The sequence below is a fragment of the Fragaria vesca genome, unplaced genomic scaffold (genome assembly GCF_000184155.1).
Source record: "Fragaria vesca subsp. vesca unplaced genomic scaffold, FraVesHawaii_1.0 scf0513160_u, whole genome shotgun sequence".
Taxonomy (NCBI): Eukaryota; Viridiplantae; Streptophyta; class Magnoliopsida; order Rosales; family Rosaceae; genus Fragaria; species Fragaria vesca.
In genome coordinates this window covers 858,105-885,011 of record NW_004443448.1, presented here as the reverse complement: position 1 = coordinate 885,011, position 26,907 = coordinate 858,105, and the positions used below count along the sequence as shown (strand labels likewise).

The 26,907-nt window shown below is 39.6% G+C and overlaps 3 protein-coding genes across 3 annotated transcripts; all 3 read left to right on the top strand.

The window, feature by feature from the left end:
• Positions 1–3,318: 3,318 nt before the first annotated feature.
• LOC101298860 lies at positions 3,319–7,137 on the top strand. Its single transcript, XM_004310153.1, has 3 exons — positions 3,319–3,454; positions 3,681–4,565; positions 4,664–7,137. Exons 1-3 carry the CDS (start codon positions 3,319–3,321, stop codon positions 7,135–7,137), a joined length of 3,495 nt encoding a protein of 1,164 aa, XP_004310201.1.
• A 3,574-nt stretch (positions 7,138–10,711) lies between these two features.
• LOC101301748 (ATP-dependent RNA helicase DHX8-like) lies at positions 10,712–15,833 on the top strand. The gene is made up of 15 exons (XM_004310006.1): positions 10,712–10,911; positions 10,991–11,188; positions 11,299–11,516; positions 11,956–12,008; positions 12,145–12,261; positions 12,371–12,462; positions 12,849–12,935; positions 13,043–13,257; positions 13,370–13,462; positions 14,194–14,317; positions 14,545–14,692; positions 14,815–14,884; positions 15,034–15,194; positions 15,361–15,536; positions 15,633–15,833. Exons 1-15 carry the CDS (start codon positions 10,712–10,714, stop codon positions 15,775–15,777), a joined length of 2,097 nt encoding a protein of 698 aa, XP_004310054.1. The 3' UTR covers positions 15,778–15,833.
• Positions 15,834–18,919: 3,086 nt separating this feature from the next.
• Positions 18,920–24,929, top strand: LOC101301460 (urease-like). Its single transcript, XM_004310005.1, has 18 exons — positions 18,920–19,045; positions 19,182–19,255; positions 19,391–19,436; positions 19,595–19,700; positions 19,804–19,946; positions 20,543–20,653; positions 20,966–21,132; positions 21,278–21,656; positions 21,741–21,849; positions 22,261–22,400; positions 22,536–22,673; positions 22,773–22,864; positions 23,231–23,360; positions 23,437–23,595; positions 23,884–24,051; positions 24,197–24,331; positions 24,416–24,487; positions 24,576–24,929. Exons 1-18 carry the CDS (start codon positions 18,920–18,922, stop codon positions 24,795–24,797), a joined length of 2,517 nt encoding a protein of 838 aa, XP_004310053.1. The 3' UTR covers positions 24,798–24,929.
• The last annotated feature ends 1,978 nt before the right edge of the window (positions 24,930–26,907 follow it).

The window sequence follows — 26,907 nt, the reverse complement described above, 5'->3', positions numbered from 1 at the left end:
ATCAAACAAATTTTTTACACCTGCAGAATTGAAGGTGAACCATTTACAAAATTAGCAATACCCTGCTATACAAAAACGAATCGAAGTTAAAAAAAGACATGCATAAAATATTTATGCACCGTTCCAAGATAACATCTTGAGGGGTGACATTCAGTTTAAATTATTTCTAACAGAGTAAAGTTTACATACCAATCCCTTGCAAATCAACACTGAAAGAGAGATTTCTTTAATTTTCCTGCACATAAGTTCACAAAAGGGAAATACTCATGAAAACTGAAAAGCAAGTAGTTAGGAGTCCAAAATATTACTAACTTAGAATTTCATTACAAATGAATCGGATCTTAGTTCACCAAAGGGAATACTGTGAAGATGAACCATAAGTAAATTCAAGAAATGTAAAAATTTGAAATACAAGAAGCTATGGTCATATATTTTCAACTTTTTTTTTTTTTATAAAGTTTAACAGGAGCTAGGTAGAGGAGAGTGCTCTCTCACCTGAAATTTATTAATAAAACAGAAAAATTACAATCAAGTTGGGCGGCATTAAACCCAATACCCGAAAACACCAACAAAAGACATCAAACTAAACTATAAAGTAAATCAATGAAAACGAAAGTTAGGGAGGCCAAACTTATCTGGTTGGTACATGCCCAGAATGAAGTGGGGAGGTTCATCCCACCAAGATAATGTAGACATCAACAAACCCATATTGGCAAGAGCATCTGCCACTTGATTACCTTCCCTGAAAGTCATATATTTTCAACTAGCATGAACAAGGAGTTACTGCAATAGAATTAACAAAACTAATTAGTTTAAAAGTGACAAGAACTAACACTTACAATTGCTCAAGAAGATACTAAGGAGCACATGAAAGCATTGAAGGGTACAGGGCTCATAATCTGGCAAGGCGTTGTCTGCCGCAATGACTTGCCCTTTACTACCTCAGTTCTCTACGCGATGATTGTCACCTACAATCCGGAGCAACCTAGAACATTCAAGAAAAACAAATACTATACAGTGTCAAGAGCAATTAGTAAACACAACATATATAAGCTTATGAATGATCAAATTCTCACCTTTACTTACATGTGATCCAATAAGGCACCACCAAAAATCTCACAATAAAAGGAAACAACATTAGATCATCAAGCTTTTGTGCACATCTATTGAAAAAGAAAACAAATACACACACGGACAGAGACTAGAGCTCAAACGATAAACTAAAGTCTTGTATTGTCTTCTTCCTTCCCATCTCGAGAAGTTTCTCTAGTTTTAATTTGACCCACAAGGATATGTGATTCCAGCTAGGAACTTGAACAATGCCTAAGAACTAATAGTTATAGAATTTCTCATGAAGGTAAGAAGCATTATGATTCATGAATTAGACAAGAGTGTGATTGATAAACAACAATATAAGAAATTATTAACGTAGAGAGAACGTAACATTCCCTAAACCAAAGTTTTCGGTCTTCTATAGTTAAAAGTAATCGATGCTACAAGAAGCAATATTACCAGAATTGGATCTGAGTGATGCGGTAAAACGACTGGGAATTACTGATGTTTTTGGAATGTATCTTTTGGATTCTAAGTGTCTAAAGATACATCTGTTTAGGGTTTAGAAAGTTCCTCGACCATTACATCTGTTTTTGGTGTTTGGATTGGTTTAGAAACCCTAAACCCTTAACCATTAACATCGTCTCTTCTCTCTCTTTTCGGTGAGGGTTAGGGTTTTTCTCTTCTACAAAAATTAGAAGGGTGTTGACGTGCAGCCGATGACGTTATATGTCTTGGTTGATCTCGGGTATCACTAGAGGCTATATCGTAGTCACTAGTTTTCTCTGTAAGATGGAAGAGGTTGTAGGAAGCTTTGCCAGAAGGTTGGCTATTTCAGAAACAGAGGTGGAGGTGGTGATGCCTTCGGAGGTTTTGGAGGTGGCTCCGAAAAGATGGTTTCTGGTGGGCGAACTTCTCACTGGCAAGAGTTTCAAGGCGGATCTTCTGATCTCGACGATGAAGGGTCTTTGGATCCCGAAAGATGATCCCCCAGATCGGAGTCGGATTACGGCGACTAGGGTGGGCGGCGGGAACCGTTTTCTATTTGCTTTCAAAAGAGAGGCGGATCTGAAGTGGGCGGTCAAGGGTAGCCCTTGGACCTTTGACAGAGCTCTCTTTGCTATAGCGGTTACGAATGGAAAGGAGGACCCTCAGAAGGTGGACCTTAATACGCAGTTCTTCTGGATCCGACTCCGGGGTCTGTCGCCGGCTTATTTGCAAGAGGGAGCAGTGCAGGATACTGGGAGGATTGTTGGGCAAGCCATAGGTCAATTTGTCAGAGCTGTTCAGGGTTGTGGTAGTGTTAAGTTGGGGGAGTTCTTGAAGATGAGAGTTGGGGTGGACGTGAGTAAACCCCTAAAGAAATGGGTCTGGTTTAAGCCGACCGGTTCGTCGACAAGTGAGCGCTTTGTCCTGGAGTATGAAAGGCTTCCTCACTTTTGCTTCTTTTGTGGTTTGGTCGATCATACGGAAGGGAAATGTGCTAGAAGAATTTTTGGGGAGCTCTCTGAACCTGCGTACGACGGTCTTATGAATGCTGATAAAAAGGAAGCGTGGTTGTTTGAGAGGCTCCAGGCAAATACAGATGAGATGGAGAGTACACGGCCGGGTTGGAGATTTGGCTTGCACCAGCCAAGGAAGACTGGTTGGATCATGTCAGCGCCAGATTTAACCACTGCGGGGTTAACCCGAACTCGGGAGGAGAGAGATGAATTTGTTAAGGACAGTGGTAGGTCGTTCGATGGTATGGAGATTGATCGTGTTGCGAGGAGGGATGAACTGCAAAATCCTACCTCCTCAAAACGACGCCGACTTGTTTTTTCTCCAAACGGCGGTGGTTCACCGGAATCGTTGAATGCTGGAATTAGGGTTCAGAATGAGCAGTCGGAGCTAAATCCGCTCCCGGTGAGATCTGACATAATTCAAAAATCTTGTTTGGCGGTGATTTCGGATTTGACTGGGGAGCAAGTTAATGAGAAGACAATTTTGGGGGAGAAACTTTTGGCGGTAAAGGAAGGTGGAGTTATTGGGGGTGTTTTAAATTGTCTAGATCAGTCCCAAGTACAGGTGTCTAGTGTGGATTACAGGGGGGCTGGGCGTTGTAGTAGGATTGAATCTTCATATGCGGCTATTTTTTTGGGCCTTGGGAGTAGTACAGGAGGGCAAACTATGCAATAGAGTTTACAAAAGGTGGATAAAATTGTTTTGGGCTTGGACCTAAATGTGGCCACTTCTTCAAGTCCGGTCAAACGTGGCAAGTCCAAAATGAATAATGGGAAGAAAGAGGGGCAGCCTGCTGGTAAGGGCGTGAAGGGGGGTTTTGCTGTTAAAAGGGGTGTGGTTGCTGAGATTTCTCCAAAGAAGAGCCAAGGACGTGCTCTGAATCGTCCCTCCGTGATGGGTCCAGCTTCGACCCATCACGAGAAATGAATGCTTTAAGCTGGAACTGTCAAGAGATCGGGAACCCTTGGACAGTAATTGGACTTAAAGGGTAACCCTAATTCATCCCGACGTTGTTTTCTTGTGTGAGACGAGGTGTTTGAAGAATGAAGTGGAAAGTTTACGAAGGCAGATTGGTTTTAAGAATGCTTTTGCAGTTGATTGTGTGATTCGAAGGAATGATGCAGGAAGGGTTTGTAGAGCTGGGGGTCTTTGTGTTCTGTGGCAGGAGAGTTTTAAGTTGAGCGTTATGTCTTATTCCCTTAATCATATATACACGGTGATTGAGGGTGTTGGTCCTTGTTTTTGGAGGTTTACTGGTGTTTATGGGTTTTCAAAGGTGGAGGAAAGATATTGGACGTGGGACTTAATAAGGTCTTTGGCTCAGGGTGGTACAGGCCTATGGTTACTCGGGGGAGACTTCAATGAGATCCTTAGGTCTTCGGAGAAGGAAGGTGGGCCTCCAAGAGATTTTGAGCAGATGGAGGCGTTTCAAAAATGTCTAGATGATTGTGGTCTAATAGATTTAAACTTCTCGGGTCCGGTATTCACTTGGAAGGGTAAGAGGGCAGGAGAGCTTGTCAAGACCAGACTGGACCGTTTTGTGGCAAACAAGGAATGGAAGGAGGTGTTTTCGGCCTCAAGAGTGACTCATATGAAACCTTCTAGATCCGATCATGTTCCATTGGGTATAGAGATTTTAACGACCCGAGTTATTAGGAGGGTGAAGAGAAAGCGATTTCATATTGAGGAGTTTTGGTTAAGAGATGCGGAGTGCATTGATGTGGTTAGGAATGGGAGGGTTCAATACAGCGGTGGGGATCTGTTCCAGGCGGTCTGTCATAAGATTGATCGGACTCGACGCGCTCTGTGGGATTGGAGTAATAGAAAGTTCGGCAGTTTAAAAAAAGAGATAGAAAAGACTCGGGGCAGACTAGCGGTGTATTATGATAGAGCTCGGCTAGGTTGGAGTGATCAAGAAAGAGTGCAGCTAGAAAAGCGGTTGAATGAACTTATGGAACACGAGCATAATTATTGGAAGCAGCGAGCTAGGATCATGTGGCTCACGGAAGGTGACCTCAACACTAGATATTTCCACCAGAAAGCAGACAATAGAAGACGGAGGAATGAGATAAAGGGTTGTTCAATGAGGCGGGGGTGTGGTGTACAGCTGAGGCTGAAGTGCAAGATATTGTTTTACATTACTATGGGCAGTTGTTCACTTCCTGTAACCCTAGAAATGTTGATCTGTTCACGTGTTTGTTCCCGACGGTGGTTTCGCAAGATATGAATAATGAGTTGACAAGGGCTTTCACAGAAGAAGAAGTGCTAAAAGCGTTAAAGCAAATGCACCCTTTGAAGGCGCCGGGTCCAAATGGTTTTTCTCCTATCTTTTATCAAAAATATTGGCATATTGTGGGGAAGGATGTTACGACAGCAGTGTGGATTTTTATGAACTCGGATGAGCTCATAAGGCAGGTTAATGGTACTTATGTCACTATGATCCCGAAGGTGAAAGTTGTGGAGCATATTACCCAACTACGTCCGATTAGTTTGTGTAATGTTCTATACAAGTTAGGTTCAAAGGTATTGGCTAACAGGTTGAAACCGATTCTCAAATCGGTAATTGCTCCAAATCAGTCGGCTTTTGTTCCCAGAAGGCATATCTCTAACAACTCTATTCTGGCTTTTGAAATCTCTCACCACTTGAAGAGGATGTATGGCGGGGGTAATGATTTTGGTGTGTTAAAGCTTGACATGAGTAAGGCTTATGATAGGGTCAAGTGGGGCTTTCTTGAAGAAGTGATGCGGAGTATGGGTTTTCATGGTGTTTGGATTGGTTGGGTGATGAGGTGCATCAAAACGGTTTCTTATTCTTTTATTTTAAATGGTGAGCCTCGAGGAAACCATACTCCAACTAGAGGGTTGCGGCAAGGGGACTCCATTTCTCCCTATTTGTTCTTGTTATGTGCTAAGGGGCTTTCAAGGATGTTAACATACGCAGAGATGAGAGGTGGTATACATGGTGTTTCCATCGCTACAGGGGCTCCTTCTATTAACCATCTATTCTTTGCAGATGACTCATTCATCTTCTTAAGAGCGGAGGTAGTGGAGTGGTACAGGTTAAAACATATTCTTCAAGTTTATGAGGAAGCTTTGGGGCAGCAGGTTCACTTTCAGAAGAGTAGCATATCTTTCTCAAGAAATGTGGCGAGGGAGGCTCAGGATCGGTTGGCGAGTTTATTGGGAGTTGAAAGGGTGGACAAGCATGATAAGTATCTTGGTCTTCCAACGGAGTTGAGCTATTCCAAAAAGGAATCTTTTCAATATATCATGGATAAGACCAGAGACAAGATGAAGAATTGGAAGGATAAAACTTTAAGTGCAGCAAAGAAAGAGGTAATGATTAAGGCTGTGGTTCAATCAGTGCCCACGTATGTGATGAGTGTTTTGGAGGTACTGAAACATATTTGCAATGAGATGCATCGATGCATGGCGGAGTTCTGGTGGGGTGACTCGGATAGGGGAAGGAAGATACATTGGGTGGCTTGGGATAAAATGTGTGCTCCCAAAAATGAAGGGGGTTTGGGTTTCAGGAACATGGAGCTCTTTAACCAAGCTCTCTTGGCGAAGAAAGGTTGGCGCATAATAAATAGTCTAGACTCTCTCGTTACGAGAACTCTCAAGGCTAAATACTTCCCATCAGGTCATTTTCTCAAAGCGGAAATGGGTTCGGATGCTTCTTATGTGTGGCGTAGTCTTTTAAAGGGGAGGGACTTATTGAGGAAAGGAATTCGGTACCACGTCGGTAATGGGGAGAGCATATCAGTTTGGCATGATCCTTGGATCCTAAGACCTTGTACTTTTAAGACTTATTCTACGGTTATGGAGGGGTTAGAGGACCTCAAAGTAGCTGACCTGATTGATCCTGATACTAGGGTATGGATGGTGGATTGGTTAAATGAGTTGTTTTTCGAGGACGAAGTGGAGGTAATCTCGTTAAGTTTTCGGAATCCGGATGATCAGTTAATCTGGCATTATGACAAACATGGCCTCTATACTGTGAGGCGTGGTTATTATACTGCTAGATGTGCTTTGGTCAGTCAGCAACAGGCGTCGACTTCTGCTCCCAGGAATTCCTGCGACAAATGGAAGGCTGTTTGGAAGGTCAAGGTGCAGCCGAAGATCAAGTGCTTTATATGGAGGTTACTCAAGGACTCTTCTTCAACAAGGTCTGCTCTGGCGCATCGCATTGCATTGGAGGACCAAAGTTGTTTGTTTTGTAGGTGTGCCCAAGAGACGTCTATGCATGTGTTTAAGGACTGTCAAGTAATTGCTTGCATGTGGCTGTGCAGTCCTTTGGGTTTACGGGCTAGGAACCAGGAAGCTAACTCCAAGTCTGACTGGTTTGAGATTATGATGGAGACATTGCAGAAGTCTCAGCTGGAGGTCTTTGTTATGCTTTTGTGGGCGATTTGGACTGGGCGAAACAATATTCTTTGGAAGGAGGCCCAATTTGATCCGGCTCACACAGTGAGATGGTCTCTTAAGCTTCTAGAAGAATATCATCAAGCTAATCCAGGAAATTCAAATGGGAGGAAAAGTAGGGCTGCTGCAAAATGGGAGTTCCCTCCACCTGTATGACTTAAAATTAATTGTGATGGGGCTTTTAGCAGCAATGGTGAGGGTGGGGCTGCGGTAGTCGTACGAAATGAGGAGGGTATGTTTGTTGGGGCACAAGCTGTGAAGCTTCCTTCTTTGCACTCTCCTTTACAAGCCGAGGCCGAGGCATGTAGGCTGGGTATGTGTTTAGCTATGCGACATGGGTGGAAGGAGGTGGTGATTGAGAGTGACTGCTCAGTTCTTGTGGTAGCAATGCAACAACAGGGCGCGATTCACGTTGAGGTTAGCCGAATTATAGAGGATTGTCGAGCTTATATGAGTTACTTTGATTTCATTATTTTTCGGCATGTCTTTAGAGAAGCAAATAATGTTGCTCATAGGTTAGCACATTTTGCTAGTCTTGATTTTGAGTTGGAGGGGTGCCTAGGGGACCCTCCGGATTTTATTAAGGACTTACTTTATGAAGATCTTTGTAATGCTGCTAGTGTTGATCGAGGTAGAGGTTTTATGTCCCCCTCGCGTCATCACAATTCTATTAATAATAACGGGCGTGGAGCTGAGCCTCCCAGGTAGGCTAGGTTCCAAAACCCCTTTTAAAAAAAAAAATACATCTATTTAATACTGCAGCTTATTTTGTATCACCGGGAATTAATCTCGACCAAAGCTCTAATCATAGAGCACGAATTTTGCAGCTTATAATGAGGGAAAATCAAAGACTCCCCCATCAATCAATAAATTAATCCTAGGACTCCCTTAAAAAAAAAAAAGGAAAGGAAAACAAAACCTAATCCTAAAAGAAACTTTCCTTTAAAAAGATTTGGAATCAAACACAAGCAAATTGTCTTCTATAAATAGAGGCTGCTATCAATGAGTTATATAACATCTAAGAATTCTGTCTAGGACATTCAACTCTCTCTTCTATCTAAGTTTATCTTTCAACAAGTATGGCTGCACCCAGAGATGTAAGAAAGCTTAACCACTTGTTTGAGACTCTCGGCACCTCTTCTCCTAATACAATAAGGAAACCGTTCAGTTCCTGCGGCGTCTATCTATCAGAAAGAGCAGGCCTTTTATGGCTGGCTGGTCGAGATGCTTCTATGAATAAAGGACCTAACAATGAGGATTATTCTAAGGTGAACTCCAAACAAACAGTCATGCATACTCCTGCTGGCTATAGTTCCAGGTCCGGAGAACCAGTGGCACCTGACTATAGAGAAGAAAGACCATGTATGCCTTGCGATTTGGATTATTTTAAGGTGAACTCCAAACAACCGATCATGTATACTCTTTCTGGCTACAGTTCCAGGTCAGGAGAGAAAAACTAGTGGTGCCTGACATTAGAGAAGAATTACCAAGTGTGCCTTGCAATGAGTGTTCTAAGGAGCACCCCGCTTATTCTTATTGCCCTTACGCGCCTTGTAGGGTTTGTTACAAGGTTCACCACCCTACTAATTGTCCTTACTTCCACTATATCCCACAGGGTGCAGCTTTTGACCGTGTTGGCTATGAGTTAGTTTGTAGTTGTGGTAACTTATTTAACGAGGATAAGTGGGTTTGTTCATTTTGTCGTCGAAGCATGCCAAAGCTCAAGGCGAAGTATTGTACCATCTGTAATAGCTTTGATGATCACAGCACACATGACTGCCCGAAGGATAAGGTTCTTGCTGCCGAGTATAAACAGATTAGAGACTATATGCTTTCAGCTGGGTCTGATCTGTCTCCCTATGACAAAGTTCTAGAATCAACATGAACGGTCTATGGTCTGACAACTCCTCTTGGGTGTGGACAAATGAATGAAGGCAAGGTTAGAGGTCATCATTTGGTCCGCGGGCCTAAAAGTCAGTGGGCGGCCCGTTGGTCTGAAGGGTCAAAGCCGCCACCCGGCCCGGCCCATAGAAAAGCCCATCTCTGCCCGGCCTATAGGGCATGAGGCCGGGCTAGGGCGGAGGGTTCAAAGCCTCGGCAAGGTTACTGGGTCTACCAAATAAGCTGCCAGACAGGATTTGGTTGCATGTAATTTACTGAGGTTTATGCGACTTTAATTAGATACACCTTGAGAATTTTATAACATCTGAAATGTTCATCTATTTACAATGTTTTGTAGTATTTAGTTTTGTTTCTGTTTTCTTGTGCTATGATGGTTTTTTTGCTTGAACTGGTTGCATGGCTTGGCTGGGACTAAACTCTGTATCAAAACTTCATTGTCCAATCTAGGAGAAGTTAAAAGACGCTAACTTGATCCTGAAAAATGCGATATCCTAGTGTCGATATTGATCTCATCTCATATATAGTTTTGGTAGTAGTGTAGCTGATCTGCACTTTTAGTCGTAACTCAGGTTCTTTTCTTCGTTAGTTCAAATTTCCATTTCGGATAAGAGTCTGTTATATCCTCTTGGTCCAAAAACATTGGCTATTTATAAAAGAGAGCAGATCGGCACCGTAAGTTTCATGAAAACAACTCGTGGCTTATAAGCAGTTCAGGTTTATGTTTACAACTGGTTTGTATGTTTTGAAATAAAGTTCCATATGAAATCATGTAGTTTCATATGAGTATCCCATCCACATGGCGTCGCGGTTTGGATCAAGTAAGATTCTCCAACAACTGATACTGATTGATGGTGGTCGAATGTCAACTCTCAAACAGAATCTGGAGAAAATGCACTAATGATCTGTGCAAGATATAAATACCAGGAATGCTTCAAATGGTGCCCATTTTGGCCTTGTCAGCTCCATTGGACAAAGTGTAAGCTCAATTGCAGAGTCAGCTATGTGGACTCTTGTCTTCAAACAAGCTATCCTAGATGTGATCCGCGAGGGGAAGGTTATCCGATCAAGCAACACTTCAATATGTTCTCCTCTAACGCTTGTGACTCAGAAAACAATATTGAGGCTTTGAAACGACTGACTGAGAGGACAGACATTGTGGGATTACTGTGGAGTGAAAGAACGAGCCTCCCTTGTACTAGAATTCTTTGTAGATTACTCATCTCAAACTTCTATGATCAGTTAAGAAATCAAAATTTTTTGACATTTTTGGTTTTTCTTCCATGAATGGACATTACAGTTTGCAATCACAATCCCAAATTGTGTTTTTTAAATTTCTCTTACGCTTGAGTTTATATTGACTGATGCCTAATGAAGACCTAAGCTAGAATGCAGTAGTGCAGGTGTCCTAAAATGTTTCCTCCTTCCTTTTTTTTCCTGCTGGTTTAGGTTACTTGTATTTTGGTGGAGATTATAAGGAATAAAATGAAGTATGTGCCTAGATTTTGGAGGATAGGTGACTTGTGACTCGGATGAACATTGTTTGTGTTAAGCTGTATCAACTAACTCCACTTTTCAATGATTTTTAATCATTACATATAATCGGAGTTGGTAAAAATATATGTGTGAAATCTTATATCCAGATTCGAACCATGCCGATACTAATTGAGTAATTTGACCGAACGGTCATGAAAATTGGACAGAGATATGATGTGGATATTAATGTAACACTTTTTAACTGTCACACTTTTAATATTTCTCTCTTCTCATAAACCTCTCGCACTCTTCTTCTCCGCTCTGCAACTCTAAACCTCCCTTCTGTTTCTCAACAATGGCGGAGCTCCCAATCCTCCAGTTCGAAGAGAAAATCATCGAAACAGTACAAAACAGCCCCGTCGTGGTCATAATCGGCGAGACCGGTTCCGGTAAGAGCACGCAGCTCTCTCAGATGCTCCACCGCAGAGGCTACACCAACTCCGGCATCGTCGGCGTCACTCAGCCCCGCCGTGTCGCCGCCGTCTCCGTCGCCAGGTAACCTGAAATTGAAATTTTCTCCTTCGCCGTCTCAGAAATTGAAAATTCTGATTCTGAAATTGAGATTATCGCACAGACGAGTTTCGCAGGAGCTCAATGTCCGGCTCGGCGACGAAGTCGGATACGCCATCAGATTCGAAGATAGAACTTCCGATAGGACTCGGATCAAGTACTTGACTGACGGAGTTCTCCTCCGTGAAAGCTTATCCAACCCGGAGCTCGATCAGTACTCTGTGATTATACTCGACGAGGCTCACGAGAGAAGTCTCAACACGTACATTACTTACTTCTTCTTTCGATTCGGTTATATAGTGTGGTACTTGTTGTTTTGATTCGATTGTTTAGTGTGTTGGAGTGTTTGTTTATGCAAACTTTGGGATGTAGGGACATATTGCTGGGACTGATGAAGCGGTTGGTGAAGCGTCGCGCTTCGAATTTGAAGGTTATTGTTACTTCTGCAACTCTTGATGGTGATAAAGTGTCACAGTTCTTTTCGAATTGCCCTGTGCTGAATGTGCCCGGGAAGCTTTACCCTGTGGAGATATTGTACAGCAATGAGCGTCCTAAGAGCTATCTTGAGGCTTCGTTAAAGACAGCTCTCGGTATGGTTTCGGTTTTATGTTATTATTTTGGTTCGATTATGTTTAAGTATTTACATGTTCAATGTGGTGGCTTCATTCTGTTGCAAACAATCTAGTATGCTTCGAATAGTGTTGGAAACATGTCAATGCGTAGATGATCTTTTTGCATTATGCTGACCAAGTAATCCTAATGATTTCATCTCAAGTAGTTAATGTCAAGTTATCCTGTTTCCACTTTACTCTAATCGTATCCCGCAGTTCCTAGTTTCTTTCTCATCTAACTTTTAGGGAAGTACGTTAATTCTTTTCAAGGTGCATTTTTGCATTACAGATGCTCACACAGAATCTAGTTGATTAGTATAAAATTAAGGTCTATGGGTATGTCACTCTGTGTTCTTGCCTAACTAGCTTTTTAGGACCAAAAAGAAGGAAGAAGACCTAACTGGTTCTCTTGTTACAGATATACATATAAAGGAACCTGAAGGTGATGTCTTGATATTCATGACTGGGCAGGTGAGATGATCTCCTTTTTACTTGGCTTTGTTATATGGAATCCTTACCTTTCAATCACTACTTTCAATTATAACTATTGTAATATTTGTGTTCCGTACAATGCTTCCATTGACCAGTAAATTTTTATTTTTTGTAGGATGACATAGAGAAGTTGGTCTCTAAGTTAGAAGATAGAGTTAGAAGCCTGGAGGAAGGATCTGTCTTGGATGCCATAATCCTTCCTCTTCACGGTTCTCTGCAGCCTGAAATGCAGGCAAGTAAAGACTTTTCAATCTGACTTGTGACTTTTGAGGGCTTTATCTCACAATTCTTTCTTTCTATCAAGCAATACTTGTAGTTCATGCCTTTTCTTTTCTATGCAGGTACGTGTATTTAGTCCCCCACCTCCTAATTGTAGGAGATTTATTGTTGCCACAAACATTGCTGAAACTTCTTTGACTGTTGATGGCGTTGTGTAAGAAAACCTATACTTATATAGAAACTAATTCCTTGGGATTACCATCCTTTGTTTTGCTTTCATTACATATTCATTTTTGTGTGCCAGTGCTGCATTTTGTTTAGAGACTCTTTTGTTTATTACATTCAGTCTATATCCTTCCTTCTTTGTCCATATTTTGTTTACAACCAGGAGATTGGTTGGATGAAATTCAATCAGTGATTCTAAGGAAGCAATGCAAATGGTGGAAACAGAATCTAAGAAACCATTTTTACTACCTTTCTTGTTGTGTCTTACTAATTTCGTAAATACAGTACACAGTTTAATATATTACGAAAAATTACGCTCTCATAGGATGACTGATATTATGCAGTTTTCTCATATTTATAATGTGTGGATATTAGGTATGTTATTGATTCTGGTTATGTTAAGCAACGGCAGTACAACCCCTCAACTGGCATGTACTCCCTCGATGTTGTTCAAATTAGCAAGTAAGGAGTCAGTAGATTATATTTTCTTCATAGCTTGTCTTTTGTTTCTTTCTGCAGTTATATGTTGTTTATCATTCTAAATACTCCTTGAATTTGTGTTATTGCAGGGTACAGGCCAATCAACGAGCAGGACGAGCTGGGAGGACACGTCCTGGGAAATGCTATCGATTATATCCTTCCATCGATTACCATGAGGAGCTCCTCGATGCAACAGTTCCTGAAATTCAACGTTCTTCACTTGCTGGAAGTGTTCTTTATTTGAAATCTTTGGACCTCCCTGACATTGACATTCTCAAATTCGATTTTCTTGATTCTCCTTCCTGTAAGACAGACTTTTTATTTTTATTTTCACTTTATTTTCATGTTTGTGTTTGTGTGCTTTTCTTTCCTGTTTAGGCATAAAATTAAAATCCCTAACTAGTTGTTTGCTGCAGCTGAATCTTTACAAGATGCTCTGAAGCAGTTGTATCTTATTGACGCTATTGATGAAGATGGATTGATCACGAGAGTTGGGAAGACAATGGCTGGTTAGATTCACATCCTATTTTGAAATGTTTTATATTTATTTTTATTTACTTTATTTTGAAGCATGAATGAGTTTTAGTAGTTCTATTACGTTTAGAATGCTGCACTGCCCTACCATTTGAAGACCAGAACATCATTGTATGGTTCAAAATAGGGTAAAATATTGTATAGTCCTTGTAGTTTAAAGTCGATATCTGTTTAGTCCTTGTGGTTTTATTTTAATCTGAATAGTTCTTAAAGTCACGATTTTTCATCCAAATAGTCCTTATAGTTTTATTTTAATATGAATAGTCCTTAAAGTCATGATTTTTCATCCAAATAGTCTTTATGGCCTTTAACTGAGAAAATTGTCCGAAGGACTATTTGGATGAAAAATCATAACTTTAAGAACTATTCAAATTAAAATAAAACCATAAGGACTATTTGGATGAAAAATTGTGACTTTAAGGACTATCAGATTAAAATAAAACCACAAGGATTAAACAGATGTCGACTTCAAACCACAAGGACTAAACAAATTTCAATTCTTCAAAATATGATGCATGTCCTTAAGCTGAATTGTGACAAAAATGCTGTTTATGTATTCATGTTATATCTGCATCGCAGTTTGCTAGAGCTATTTTTTCCTATCAGTATACTAGTGTTCGGAATGATTTTACTAATTGAGTACTGTCTGTGCACTAATTATAATCCTTTTGACAAGTTTACTGAGTATTTCCTTGATGATATGCAGAACTTCCACTAGAACCTTCACTGTCAAGAACCTTGATGGAGGCAAACGATAATGGTTGCTTGTCCCAGGCTTTGACTGTTGCTGCTATGTTATCTGCAGAAACTACATTGCTTCCTGGTCGAAGGTTAGCATGCTAAAATTATAAAGTAGTGTTCCTGTGAAAGTTTGTTAATTATCTCAATGAGCAGTGGGGTTGGATCTGATTAAACCCATTTTGCTTTCAAACAATGTGCATAGTGCTCTGATGATAATGACATATCTGATATCTGACATTGTGGAACTAAATATGCATGCATAAATTAGAATGAGTTTTTTCAATTGATATAATTGTACTTCTGCATACCATTTCAGCAAGAGTACTGAGAAGAAAAGGAAACATGATCATTTGGACCTTCCTGATGGTTCTGGTTGGGGTGATCATATCCAGTTGCTACAGATCTATGAGTGCTGGCATCAAACTCACTATAACATTGATTGGTGCAAAGACCGTGGCTTGCAGGTACCTTCTTTAGTTGTATAAAAAATCTTATGTACGAAGTAATGTTTATGAATTACAATTGTGGAATTTAAAAAAAGATTCCTAATATATATGAACTACTTTTTTGGAACTCATTATTTTAGGTAAGAGGGATGACATTTGTCAAGGATGTAAGGAAACAGCTGTGTCAAATCATGCAAAAAGTGGCAAAGGGTTAGTAAGTTGTTATTATGAATATGTACCAAGTTGCTTATATCAATTAAAAAGATGCTTGAGATTTTTTAATTCTGTAATGCATTCTACCATGATTTCCCACAAGTTGATGAAATTGCCCCTGACAAAATTTGTATCTGTAAACACAGGATCATTAGATGTACAGACAAGCAGAAGAGGGAAAGAAACCCAACAGGATTATAATAACTTGAGGAAGGCTTTGTGTGTGGGGTATGCAAATCAGCTTGCTGAGAGAATGGTATTTCACAATGGCTATCGAACCTTAGGTTTTAAGCCCCAAGTAGTACAGGTATGGATTGTTTTGTTTGTACTCTTGGATTACTGAGTTTTACTTTATATGCCCCTTCTATTATCTAATTTAGTGAGGAAAGGGATTATGGCTTTGAGGCTCACTTAGTTTTGTGTACTGAATTTTTGGAAGTCTAGAACTAAGACTTGTTGATATTTACTGTTAGGTGCATCCATCCTCTGTGCTAAAACCAGATGATGAAGGGAAATTTCCAAATTATGTCGTGTACCAGGAACTTATTGCGACTACTCGTCCATACTTGCGCACTGTATGTGCTGTAAATGTTTCATGGGTTGCACCCATTTTGAACAAGGTTAATAACCTAAACATCAACAAGCTGAGGTAAGCCAGTTTCCATGAACAGACTTATGTAGAAAATCATTATGTTCCTAATTCAAGGTACCGTATTAAAAGTAATTGTGTTTTTCCATAATGTAGCGGTGGGATTGATAGTATCGAAGAGCATGCAGAGGGAAATCTTGCTAGTTTGCCAAAGAAAGATGTTACAGCAGTTCCTGATGATCAAGAAAGTAAAATACAAGCGGCTAGAGAACGATTTCTTGCTCGTAAAGGAAAGAAATGAGCTTAATCTGCAGTCAAGTCTCTGATGTAACCGTACCATCGCATTGATACTGCTCTCTGTCATTGTGGAGTAAGAAGTGTCAAAGGCTGCTTGAAAGAAGAATATTTAAGCAGCACCTAGCAATTACCGGGCTCTTTTGTACCCACATTGCCTCCTCGAAACCAAGCTAGTTAACTGTCTCTGGTAGGAATTGTTTTATACATCGCTGATGTTTAGTGAATTTTGACTTGCAAGAGTACATGTATCGTCCTAGTATTGGCCTGTTTTGTGCTTGCTGTACATATACTCTGTAAATATTTCCATATACCAAATATCCCAATTGAGTTTGACATAGAGAAAACAAAACCTTCCAGTGTAATCATCTTACACATTATTTCACTCTTGTAGTAATATTCTTTTATTACATTATTACTGATCTGTGTTATTGTAGCTTCTGGACAACTTTGACATAATCGTAAACTTCTTTTGTCAGATTGATTGACGTTATTGATCACATAGATATATGCAGGAGCTTTGGGCTGTTGGTCATGGAGTAACAAACAAATATCGTGGAGGTTATGCATTTGATTTTCTGTGGGGATGAGAAAAAAAGAGATGGGTTACTTGGATATATCCGAGAAGAGATGAACCATGATTTTTCCCATCATGTACAGATTACTTTGCAAATTCATGAAGGATTGAATCTATGGAAAGTCAGTCAATATAGAACTAGGAAACAGCTAGAGGAACTAGTCCTAGGTTGCTATGAGAGCAAGTAACTAAGTATTACAACTTTACAATAAGGTCGAAATTAAGCACCAGCAGCTTCATCAATAGCCAGTTGATCAAGTACTTCCAGGATATCCCTTTCGTGCTCTTGCAGGACCAACTTTGCCGCTTCCAATTGCGCCGGTGAGAGGATTTCTTGACAGTCAAGCAGCTTCTCAACCTCATGAATGATTTCGTTAGTAGCACGAATCTGAATAAAACCGGATCTTTTATCGACATTACCAAACTCTTGAATGGCAGTACCATTCGAATTTCGCCATTCCCTCAACGCTCTGACAGACTCATCGGATCGCCTAATCTGCACAAGCAGCTCTGCATGTTCATCATCTGTAATGTTAAGTTCCTTCCGCAGCTTTGTCATCATGGCCACCCGATCCCAAGAGAGACTATCTGATTGTGCACTAAAGGCCTTCAACACGGCATGGTAAGCCTCGGCTTCCATATGGTGGATCATCTCATAGTCGATTTCCTTTTCGCCCCTGCGGACTCTACGAGCTTCTCTGGCTGGTGCAACACCAGGACAGCTGCGTTTTCGACCTCGCATCCCTCTTGGTCACTCGAACTCCAAGTGCTAGAGTCAATGAGAATATTTGCTTCAACCCCAAGTTATGACCCAAAACACTTCCTAGCTAAATATGCACAAAAATATCAGGATGAAATTGGTCGTGGTAGGTTTGAATTTTGGCCCTGCGTAAAAACCTGTTATAGCTCTAGTCATTACACACAAAGATCCATTGAGATGAGATTATATAGAAGCACTCAAGAACAGTAACTAAAATCAACCGAAACAAGGACCAATGAATTTTCAGAGAACGATTTTGCAACTAATTTAATGAAGTCTGCTGTAAAAAGAAAAAGATTTACTCGAAACCTCGCGAAGTAGTCGCTTCTTTTCCCACCCGGTACCTCGTGACTCCGAAATTGTTTATGTTTTTACGATGTGGGTAAAAAGTTAAATATATGGAGCCTGGCGTACCCGGCGTTTCTTTTGTTTCGATGTGGGACAAATATTGGAGAACAATAACATTGCCATGTACTATATTAAGACCACCGGCAAAAAGTCCAAAGTCGGATATGATTTGTACTACCAAGCCCTTTTTAAGGATGGAGACTTGAAGTAGTAAACTAAGCTTCGAAAAGAAGTGGGATTTAAGTTAATCTGCGCCCGGCACGGAGTCTTTGTTTAGGATGAAAATTCGAAGTAGTAAACTAAGTTTTGAAAATAAGTGGGATTTGAGTTAATCTATGCATGGTATGTTTAAAGCTGTTATGTTGGAATGACTTGAATGTATGTTTTACATTTATTCTTTGTTGAGATCTTGTACGTTGTACATATTCTATTCAGACCATTACACAAAGAATGTAGATTCGTACGTATTTTACTAAAGATTGTTATTGTTATTAAAGTTCCACAAGGAAAAAAGACAACCGATTGCTATATATGAGTTATATACAAAGTTACATACAACATGTCCTAATATTCAACATTCCCATCCCAAACATTCGTTAGCTAGTCAGGCTCAGCTAGAGTGAATATCAAACAGAGCTACTTAATCTGTATAACATAATGTTACATTAGCTAAAGGAATTTGGTTTATTTACTTAAATTTATGTTGTTTAGATTTGCTCGAATAACTTCTAACTATTGAATTGAGTACAGTCTAAGACCATCCATCTAATGGCTATAAGACATCCAAACAAATTCAAACAACTTAAATCCAAACATAGAATCCGGATCTTAACTAGAGAATGTTGCCGAATCTTATTCCTAAAGTATATAGTGCCTATGAGTTAGCATCACACTAATAAAATTAATACAACTTTACATTTCGAACCCAAAAAAAAGAGTTAGCATCACACTATTGAAACGACAAACGACGATCCAAATTTCACTGTGTCAGCCGCTCTGGGATTTAGCAGCTGGGAGCCTGGGACTGGTCCCTTCACTCCCTTGAGATCATTCCCAACCGCAACTGATCTGAAACAAAACTCAGAGACAAAAAAAGTGACATAAACTCCAACAACTCCACTTGGAAGTTGGAACTTTGTTGAAATTCGACGTGGACAGCGTTTTGAGATAAAAAACAGTTGATTTACACTGGTTGGGTAAAAAGTTAAGGGGCCCCAAAAGTTAAACACCCACAAACGAGGAGTTGCCAGTTGCCACAAGGTCATATGCAAACAAACAAACAAACAAAGCCATAGGTGACTAGTTTCACAGTTCACACTCATTGGACCCAATCCCATCTCTGCTTCATCGGACTGATAAAGTTGAAAGCTTTGACATCTGTGCCATCTCATCTCTGATCATATATATCTCTTTGATTTCCGGAGCTTTACATTTGTTCAAAGGCGTGGACTTGGAAGCAGAAACATGAAGCTGGTTCCAAGAGAGCTTGACAAATTGGGTCTCCACAATGCTGGGTTTCTAGCCCAGAAGAGACTTGCTCGTGGGTTAAGGCTCAACCACCCTGAAGCTGTTGCACTCATAGCCACTCAGGTGTTTTGTGCTTCTATATTTTTTCTTTGTTCAGTTCAAAGTTTCAAACTTTAATCGTATTTGAGATGAATGGGATGTTGGTGATTGGTTTTGTATATATAGAGAGGTTTTGGTCTGATATAGCTTTTCTGGGTAGATATTGGAGTTTGTTAGAGATGGTGATAAGTCTGTGGCAGAGTTGATGGACATTGGGAAACAGCTTCTGGGGAGGTAAATGGTTTGAACAATGTAAACCCATTATTAAGTTTCTCTCTTTTAGTTATGTGGGCCTTGACAAGGATTGCCTAGTTTGTTGAACTGTTGGGATTTATGTGTGTACTGATGTGCATATTTCTTTTCAAACAGGAAGCAAGTTCTTCCTGGTGTACAATATCTTTTGGATATGGTGCAGGTATTGTGCTCATTTTCATTTGGCTTGTGGCTTTTGTTCACCCTTTAGAAGAATTTGATTGTATCTTTGTTAGTTTGAGAAGCCAGAAATTTATAATATGCTGCTGAAATATTGGTTAGAAACATTAAATCCATTTTGATTAGTAGATTTGTATGTAGGTTGAAGGGACGTTTCGTGATGGGACCAAGTTAGTCACCATTCATGATCCAATTTCTTGTGAAAATGGAGATCTAGAACTAGCTTTAAAGAACTCTTTTCTTCCTGGTAAGGGTTATTGTATGCTAGAATGTTTCAAATTACTTTCTGATGGACCTATTGGCTTTATTTGGCATCACATGGTCATTGATGAAATGTCATTCTTCTGCAGTTCCCTCAGTTGATAAGTTTCCAGAAATGGCGGATGGTAGAATTCCTGGCCAAATGATCTTTGAAGGTGGTAATATTGTAATTAATGAGGGAAGGAAGGCAATAATTCTGAAAATCGTCAACACTGGAGATAGGCCAGTTCAGGTGTTTATCTTTAATTTCACATGTATTTTTTATCTTTTGGTTGTGCTTTCATTTCCTTTTTGATCTAAAGTTGATGCTGCTACTTATATATTCATTTATTCAGTAAGAAATTGTTGTCAATATAGTGTATCCTGAATAATTCCTGTTAAAACCTCATGTTTCTAATGATAGACTGTTTACAGTTGATCTGTGTCTTAAATTTTATAGTGGTAGTCTATATATAATCTTCGATTTATAATTGGCATTAGTACTTGACCGGAGCCATGAAAAAAAAAAGGTAGAAGACATTCTTTTTCAGCTCAGTTGAGTTTTTCACTTGGTAAAATCCTTTAGGTGGTTATATTCAGTTTCAATTGGTTTCCGAGAGCTTAAGCAATGTGTACAGCATTTCAGTGCTTAGGGGTACCAAGGTTTCCCAGATTGATCTCATTTACTTGGTCATGGTAGAGTTATTTGGTTCTGTGTATCTAGCAAGCAACTAAGATGATATGGAGCTTTTAGCAAATTGAACTAATCAACAAGATGACATTAACAACGATCCTGGAGGACTAAGTTGAAGAAATTAAAGTTACTTATACTTCACCTGCTTTTTTCAGGTCGGCAGTCACTATCACTTTATTGAGGTCAACCCCCACTTGGTCTTTGATCGAATGAAAGCACATGGTATGCGCCTGAATATACCTGCTGGAACAGCCAAGAGATTTGAGGTCAAATTTTGTTTAATATTTCAGTCTGGTGTATTTGAAATTAGTTTAGTTCATCGCAAGTCATTGCACGTCATCCTTCACTTCTAAGTTTATAATTCGGTTTCACATTGTTGCTTACAAGGCAATATGACATGTTGGTGCTGCAGTGTTTTAAAGGCATCGTTGGCTCTACTGTTCTACATAACTTATTTTCATAGGTCAAACTTTGTCATCATAGATGTTGGTATAGTACTCAGCTAGGACTTGTTAACAAATTGTAGAAACCACTCTGCATTTCAAGTACATAACTGGATCTTGTGTTGCTACTTTCAGCCGGGGGAAAGTAAACATGTTGTACTTGTAAGCATTGGAGGTAATAGAGTAATCAGAGGAGGGAATGGCATTGTTGATGGTGCAGTACGAAGCTTTGACAGACACCATGTAGTCAAGGGAGCTTTGGAAGCCCGACAATTTGGGAACGAAGAAGAACCAAATGCTAGGTATAGACTTTGTACCTGGTCTATGCTTAGTTGCCTAGTTTGCTTATACTTTTTTATATTAGTAGGATTATTTGATTCAGTTGGCTTGTCCACTAAGATGATTAAGTGAAAATGAAGATGCCTCACCTCTGTACAAATATTGCAGCGAAGGTGTTGCAGGAAGAGATGCAGCTTTTACCACTGTAATGTCTCGCGAGTCATATGCAAACATGTACGGCCCTACTACTGGTGACAAAATTCGGCTTGGTGACACCAACTTGTTTGCTGAAATTGAAAAGGACTATACTGTTTATGGGGATGAATCTGTATTTGGAGGTGGCAAAGTGATAAGAGATGGAATGGGCCAGTCAACAGGGAATCGAGCAGCTGACTCATTGGATACAGTTATAACTAATGCTGTAATTATTGACTATAGTGGGATCTTTAAGGCAGATATCGGTATCAAAGATGGTCATATAGTTGCCCTTGGGAAATCAGGCAATCCAGATGTTATGCATGGTTTATCTAGCAGTATGATCATTGGGGTAACTACCATCTAATATTACAGCTGATTTTGGAAGAATAATGTCCAAGTAAATGACATATACTTGCACCTTCTCTGTAATTAGGTTAACACAGAGGTCATTGCGGCAGAAGGACAAATTGTGACTGCAGGAGCTATAGATTGTCATGTGCATTTCATATGCCCGCAGTTGGCATATGAAGCCATATCAAGTGGTGAGGAATTTTTCTGGAAACTGATCGAGAATTTATGAACAACAAATTTTATCAGTTGTGCTGGCTTGAAAAAATATTGATGATAAAAGTTCGGAGATGCATAATTTATCTGTGATGCTGATGGTCTTGAAGACATAGATTATGAAAGAAAATAAAAAAGCAGTACTTGTATAATAAATACAGAATCATTCTTCTTTTTTTTTTCCTCTTTAGGTTTTCCTTTAGTCACTCCAGATTTTCTGTATTTACATAATGTTATAGAATTCCAATGGCATACTATAGTTTGTGTTTTGGTAAAGTTACATATCTTTTATCCTTTCTTTCTGCTATGTATTTACTCCTGAACTTTGTGATATTTAAGTTCACTTATTTGACCTCTGGATATTTCCATAACTTTCAAAATATCTGCAGGTATTACAACCGTAGTGGGAGGTGGAACAGGACCTGCAACAGGGACTCGTGCAACAACATGCACACCATCTCCATTGCAAATGAAGTTCATGCTGCAATCAACTGATGAAGTGCCTCTAAATTTTGGCTTCACAGGGAAGGTATGCTTATTTGTTTGAGTACTTAAAAGCTTTCCATTTCTCCCCTACCGTACATTCAGAGGATCAGCATAGTAGAAATACCAAGCGATGGCTAAACCTGTTTCCTGTAATCTTTTGTCCCTCTGTTCACTTTAGGGGAACAGTGCCAAACCTGATGGGCTACATGAGATAATCGAGGCTGGAGCAATGGGTCTGAAGCTACATGAAGACTGGGGCACAACTCCTGCTGCAATAGACAATTGTTTAAGTGTTGGAGACCAATATGACATCCAGGTACTTTAAATCTTTATTGTTTAGAAAAGTTTGATAGGCTGTTGCCTATGGGAACTTCTCGTTAGTTTAACATATTCAGTCCAATTGTGATCTTGATAGGTTAATATCCACACAGACACCTTGAATGAATCTGGATTTGTGGAACACACAATTGCGGCATTTAAAGACAGAACTATCCATACTTACCACAGGTATATATCACAATATGTCTGTTTTGATTAATATGCAACTTCTTTTTGGTCTTGTGCAATTTCTTGACAACTATTTGTATAAGAAGGATGCCCAAGTTCTGTTAATCCAAACTTTGTTTTGGGTACATACTGACTACAGCTTGACGTTATCCCTTTGACCATGTTTCAACTGCTAACCATTTCCTATTTACTAAAGATAATTTGCATTCTCACAACGTTATTGTGGAAGATGTATTTATTGATGACTTGTCAATGTAATTATGTTGCAAAGTTATTACATAATACATACTTACTCTGATTGTTTGCATGTTCTGTCATAGAATGTGTATATAATGTTACTTTTGGAATCTTGATTCCTTTTGGCAGTGAAGGTGCAGGTGGGGGTCATGCTCCAGATATCATCAAAGTATGTGGTGTGGAAAATGTCCTGCCCTCATCAACGAACCCCACACGACCTTTCACCTGCAATACTATAGATGAGCATCTTGATATGCTGGTATGAGAAGTTAATACGAGTATTGATACAGCATTCAGTATGTTTACACCACATTTCACACTTTCAATGCTTGCAGATGGTTTGCCATCACCTTGACAAGGACATTCCAGAAGATGTAGCTTTTGCTGAATCAAGGATAAGAGCTGAAACAATTGCTGCAGAGGATATATTGCATGATATGGGGGCAATTAGCATGGTGGCTTCTGATTCACAGGCCATGGGTCGCATTGGAGAGGTATTTACTTCCTCGATACTTATTTCGAAATGTATTTCATTTCCTCCGGACCATACAGAACTTTTTGAACATTGCATATCCGTTTACATGTTAATTTTGAATTATAGAGTTCTAGCATGTCTCCTTTTATCAATCCACGGAAGTTCATATCTTCGCTCGAAATAATATCTTGAATACCATGTTTCACAAGAGTCTTATTTCTAATTTTCTAGTAACCTCTATCCATTAATCACACTGGCAGTTTTCTAGTAAGCCTAGCTCAGAATTGTGTGAAAATATTCTTACCAGGTGATAATCAGAACTTGGCAAACTGCTGACAAGATGAAGTCACAAAGAGGTTCGATAGAACCCAGTGGATCCAACAATGACAACCTCCGGATCAAGCGTTACATTGCAAAGTACACCATAAATCCAGCAATAGCAAATGGATTTTCTGAATATGTTGGTTCCGTTCAGGTATGTAACTTTCAAGTTTCAACAGAAAATCAAACTAATTCTTGTCAAGCTTTTCTTACCCTTCATATGCTACTTGCGTATGGCTGGTCTCTGTAACAGTGACACTGCTATTTCCAATCTTAAAACAATGGATGAGCTTCTGCAGGTGGGCAAGTTTGCTGATCTTGTTCTATGGAAGCCATCTTTCTTTGGGGCAAAACCAGAAATGGTGGTTAAAGGTGGTGCAATTGCATGGGCTAATATGGGTGATCCAAATGCAAGCATCCCTACACCTGAACCGGTGAGCATCTATACTCTTACAATATTTTCTTATGTAATATTTGTGCTGTGTCTTCCCAATATTCAGTGCTTTTGTTATTGGCAGGTCCTCTCGAGACCAATGTTTGGTGCATTTGGCAAGGCCAGTAGTGCTCAGTCCATTGCCTTTGTCAGCAAGGCATGAAATCTCTCCAGCTCTTTCTGTCTTTCACTTGCACTTAAATTTGGTTCATAAGCAATAACTTTTCATTATCCTGTGCAAACAGGCAGCTAAAGAAAATGGGGTTAAAGTCTTGTATGACCTCAACAAGAGAGTAGAAGCTGTGGGAAATGTTAGGAATCTGCGCAAACGCGACATGCAGCTCAATGACGCCCTACCAAAGATTCTGGTTGACCCTGAGACATACACGGTGACAGCAGACGGCGAGGTTCTGACCTGCAGTGCAGCCACCACCGTTCCCTTATCCAGGAATTACTTCCTGTTTTAGGCTCAATGCTCATCCATAGTTTTTTTCTTGGAACCTCTCACCCACTTGTATTCTAAAATGCAACTTCTTATGTTTTGGCCAATCTAATAATGCAAGTCTAACAGGCTGATATAAAATACTGATCATTTGCAATGCAAATCAGAATCTTCTGACTACTATATGCCTCTTGCATGTTCTAATAATCTGGATGCATATCTATGGTTGCTGAAAGCAAATCTCATATCTCACTGAACTGGAGAAAAAAGAAATGGCTAAACCATGCAAGTGGGGACTAAAGATCGAGTTCTGAATCTCCTTAGACATTTGTTTTTCTTATGGAAAATGCTGGCACAATAATACAGTAATAAACTTAATCCAATCTCAGAGCTGGCCCTCCATTAATTTTGGATTTGCTTCTGAAGAAGTGTGTGCTACTGTGCCTAGTTATATTCTGCTGGAAGTTTTCCATGATGAAGCATAGAGTTATTCCCTTAATAAAATTTCAAGTTCTTTCTCGAAGACAAATTAAGACTACCAAAACATAAAGCCTTGTGTATGTTTTAACTATTTTTGTCAAAATACCTTTCAATTATTTGAGAGTGCTTTAGACAAAATACTGGACCAAAATGAAAGTAGGAAGTCTTTTATTCTCTTTTAGTCTCTATCTTTGACACCACTCCTATTTAATTAAGATGTGATACACATGTGAAGTGAGACATGTATTTTTCTAAGTTTTTGTAATTATATAATGTTTAGTCACCTTGCCTAAAAAAATTGATATTCTTGAACTTATGAATAGACATGTGAAGGAGAAGATTTAGATAGTTCTTAATTCTTATTGTTATCTTATGTGTTTGCAATTCCTTGCAAGGTCTTACCAACCATGGATTTGTGATGGTTTGATAAACCAAATGCATTGTATTTTTAACCCAAAGTATCATTCACATTGGCACATTGGCAAATGCAGGGAACCTAAACTATTGCTACAAGTCTAAGAAACCTGCTTGTTGAACTCATCCTATGTGTCCAAAATGCTCTTTTTCTTGTCATTTCTGTATTTTTAACCCAAACCTTTTCTTGTTGTCATTCCTGGTTGTCATGAAAAGATGTAAAAAGATGCTCTTTTTCTTGTTGTTTTTAAGTCTTTTTCTATTGTGTTGTTCAAGTCTTTGACATGGTTGGTTTCGCCTTTTTGATTATTTGTCACACTCTTCCTATTTAGACTCCAAACAGATTGGTTTCGCCTGTTTATGCCCAAGGATCCATACGTGTGACAATCTTTTCCACATAAAATATGATGTTACCCTTAAAAAATTGGATCTCAGTCCTAAACTAGCTAGTGGATCCTGGATAACATATAGGACGGCAAAGTGTGATGTAATGTGCTGCTAAATCCAATTTAGACCTGGTGATCTACAACACTAGTGATCCCAAACATTCCATATCATATATATGTCTAGAAGAGCTAGATCAAGAATGTTGTAGCATTTCGAGTTGTGATTTGAGCCATAAATCTTTATATGTATAGTTTTATCACGTAACGTTGTTGGTGTATAAATACGACGGTTCTTAAATTTATGTATCAGATAAGTGTAATATGAATAGGAGTACTATAAACATTCCGCTTAATTATGATTATCATTCTGATTAGTAGATAAAGTTACTAAAAATAGAAACTTACCCTTTAGTGACACATTTTACATGCTTTTTTCTACTCATGCATCACCTGCCAAAACTAGCCGGTCTTCTTTTACCAGAATGGACCGCCATTATAGTAACATTACAGACCGCCCTTCTTCCCACTCTCCCACACAGCGCTCGTATCCAACGCGCCCTTAAACACAAATCGCCACTCTTTACATAACAGGGAGATTCCACACCACGCGCCACAAGCCGAGAGTGTTCATCAGTCTGGACTCTGGACAACTGAGTAAGTCCCACACTCCCACTATTAAAACCCAATGATGGAAGTATGGAACTGAAAGCTGCACACTTTCCAGAACAAGGCTCTCACTTCGGAGTTGGTTTTCACTTCCCAGACATCACCACTTGCCGGAAAAAAAAAAAGAACCACCGTCGTTCCGGCGACGTTAGAGTTACTTAGACAAGTGATCGTTGACTTCATTACAAC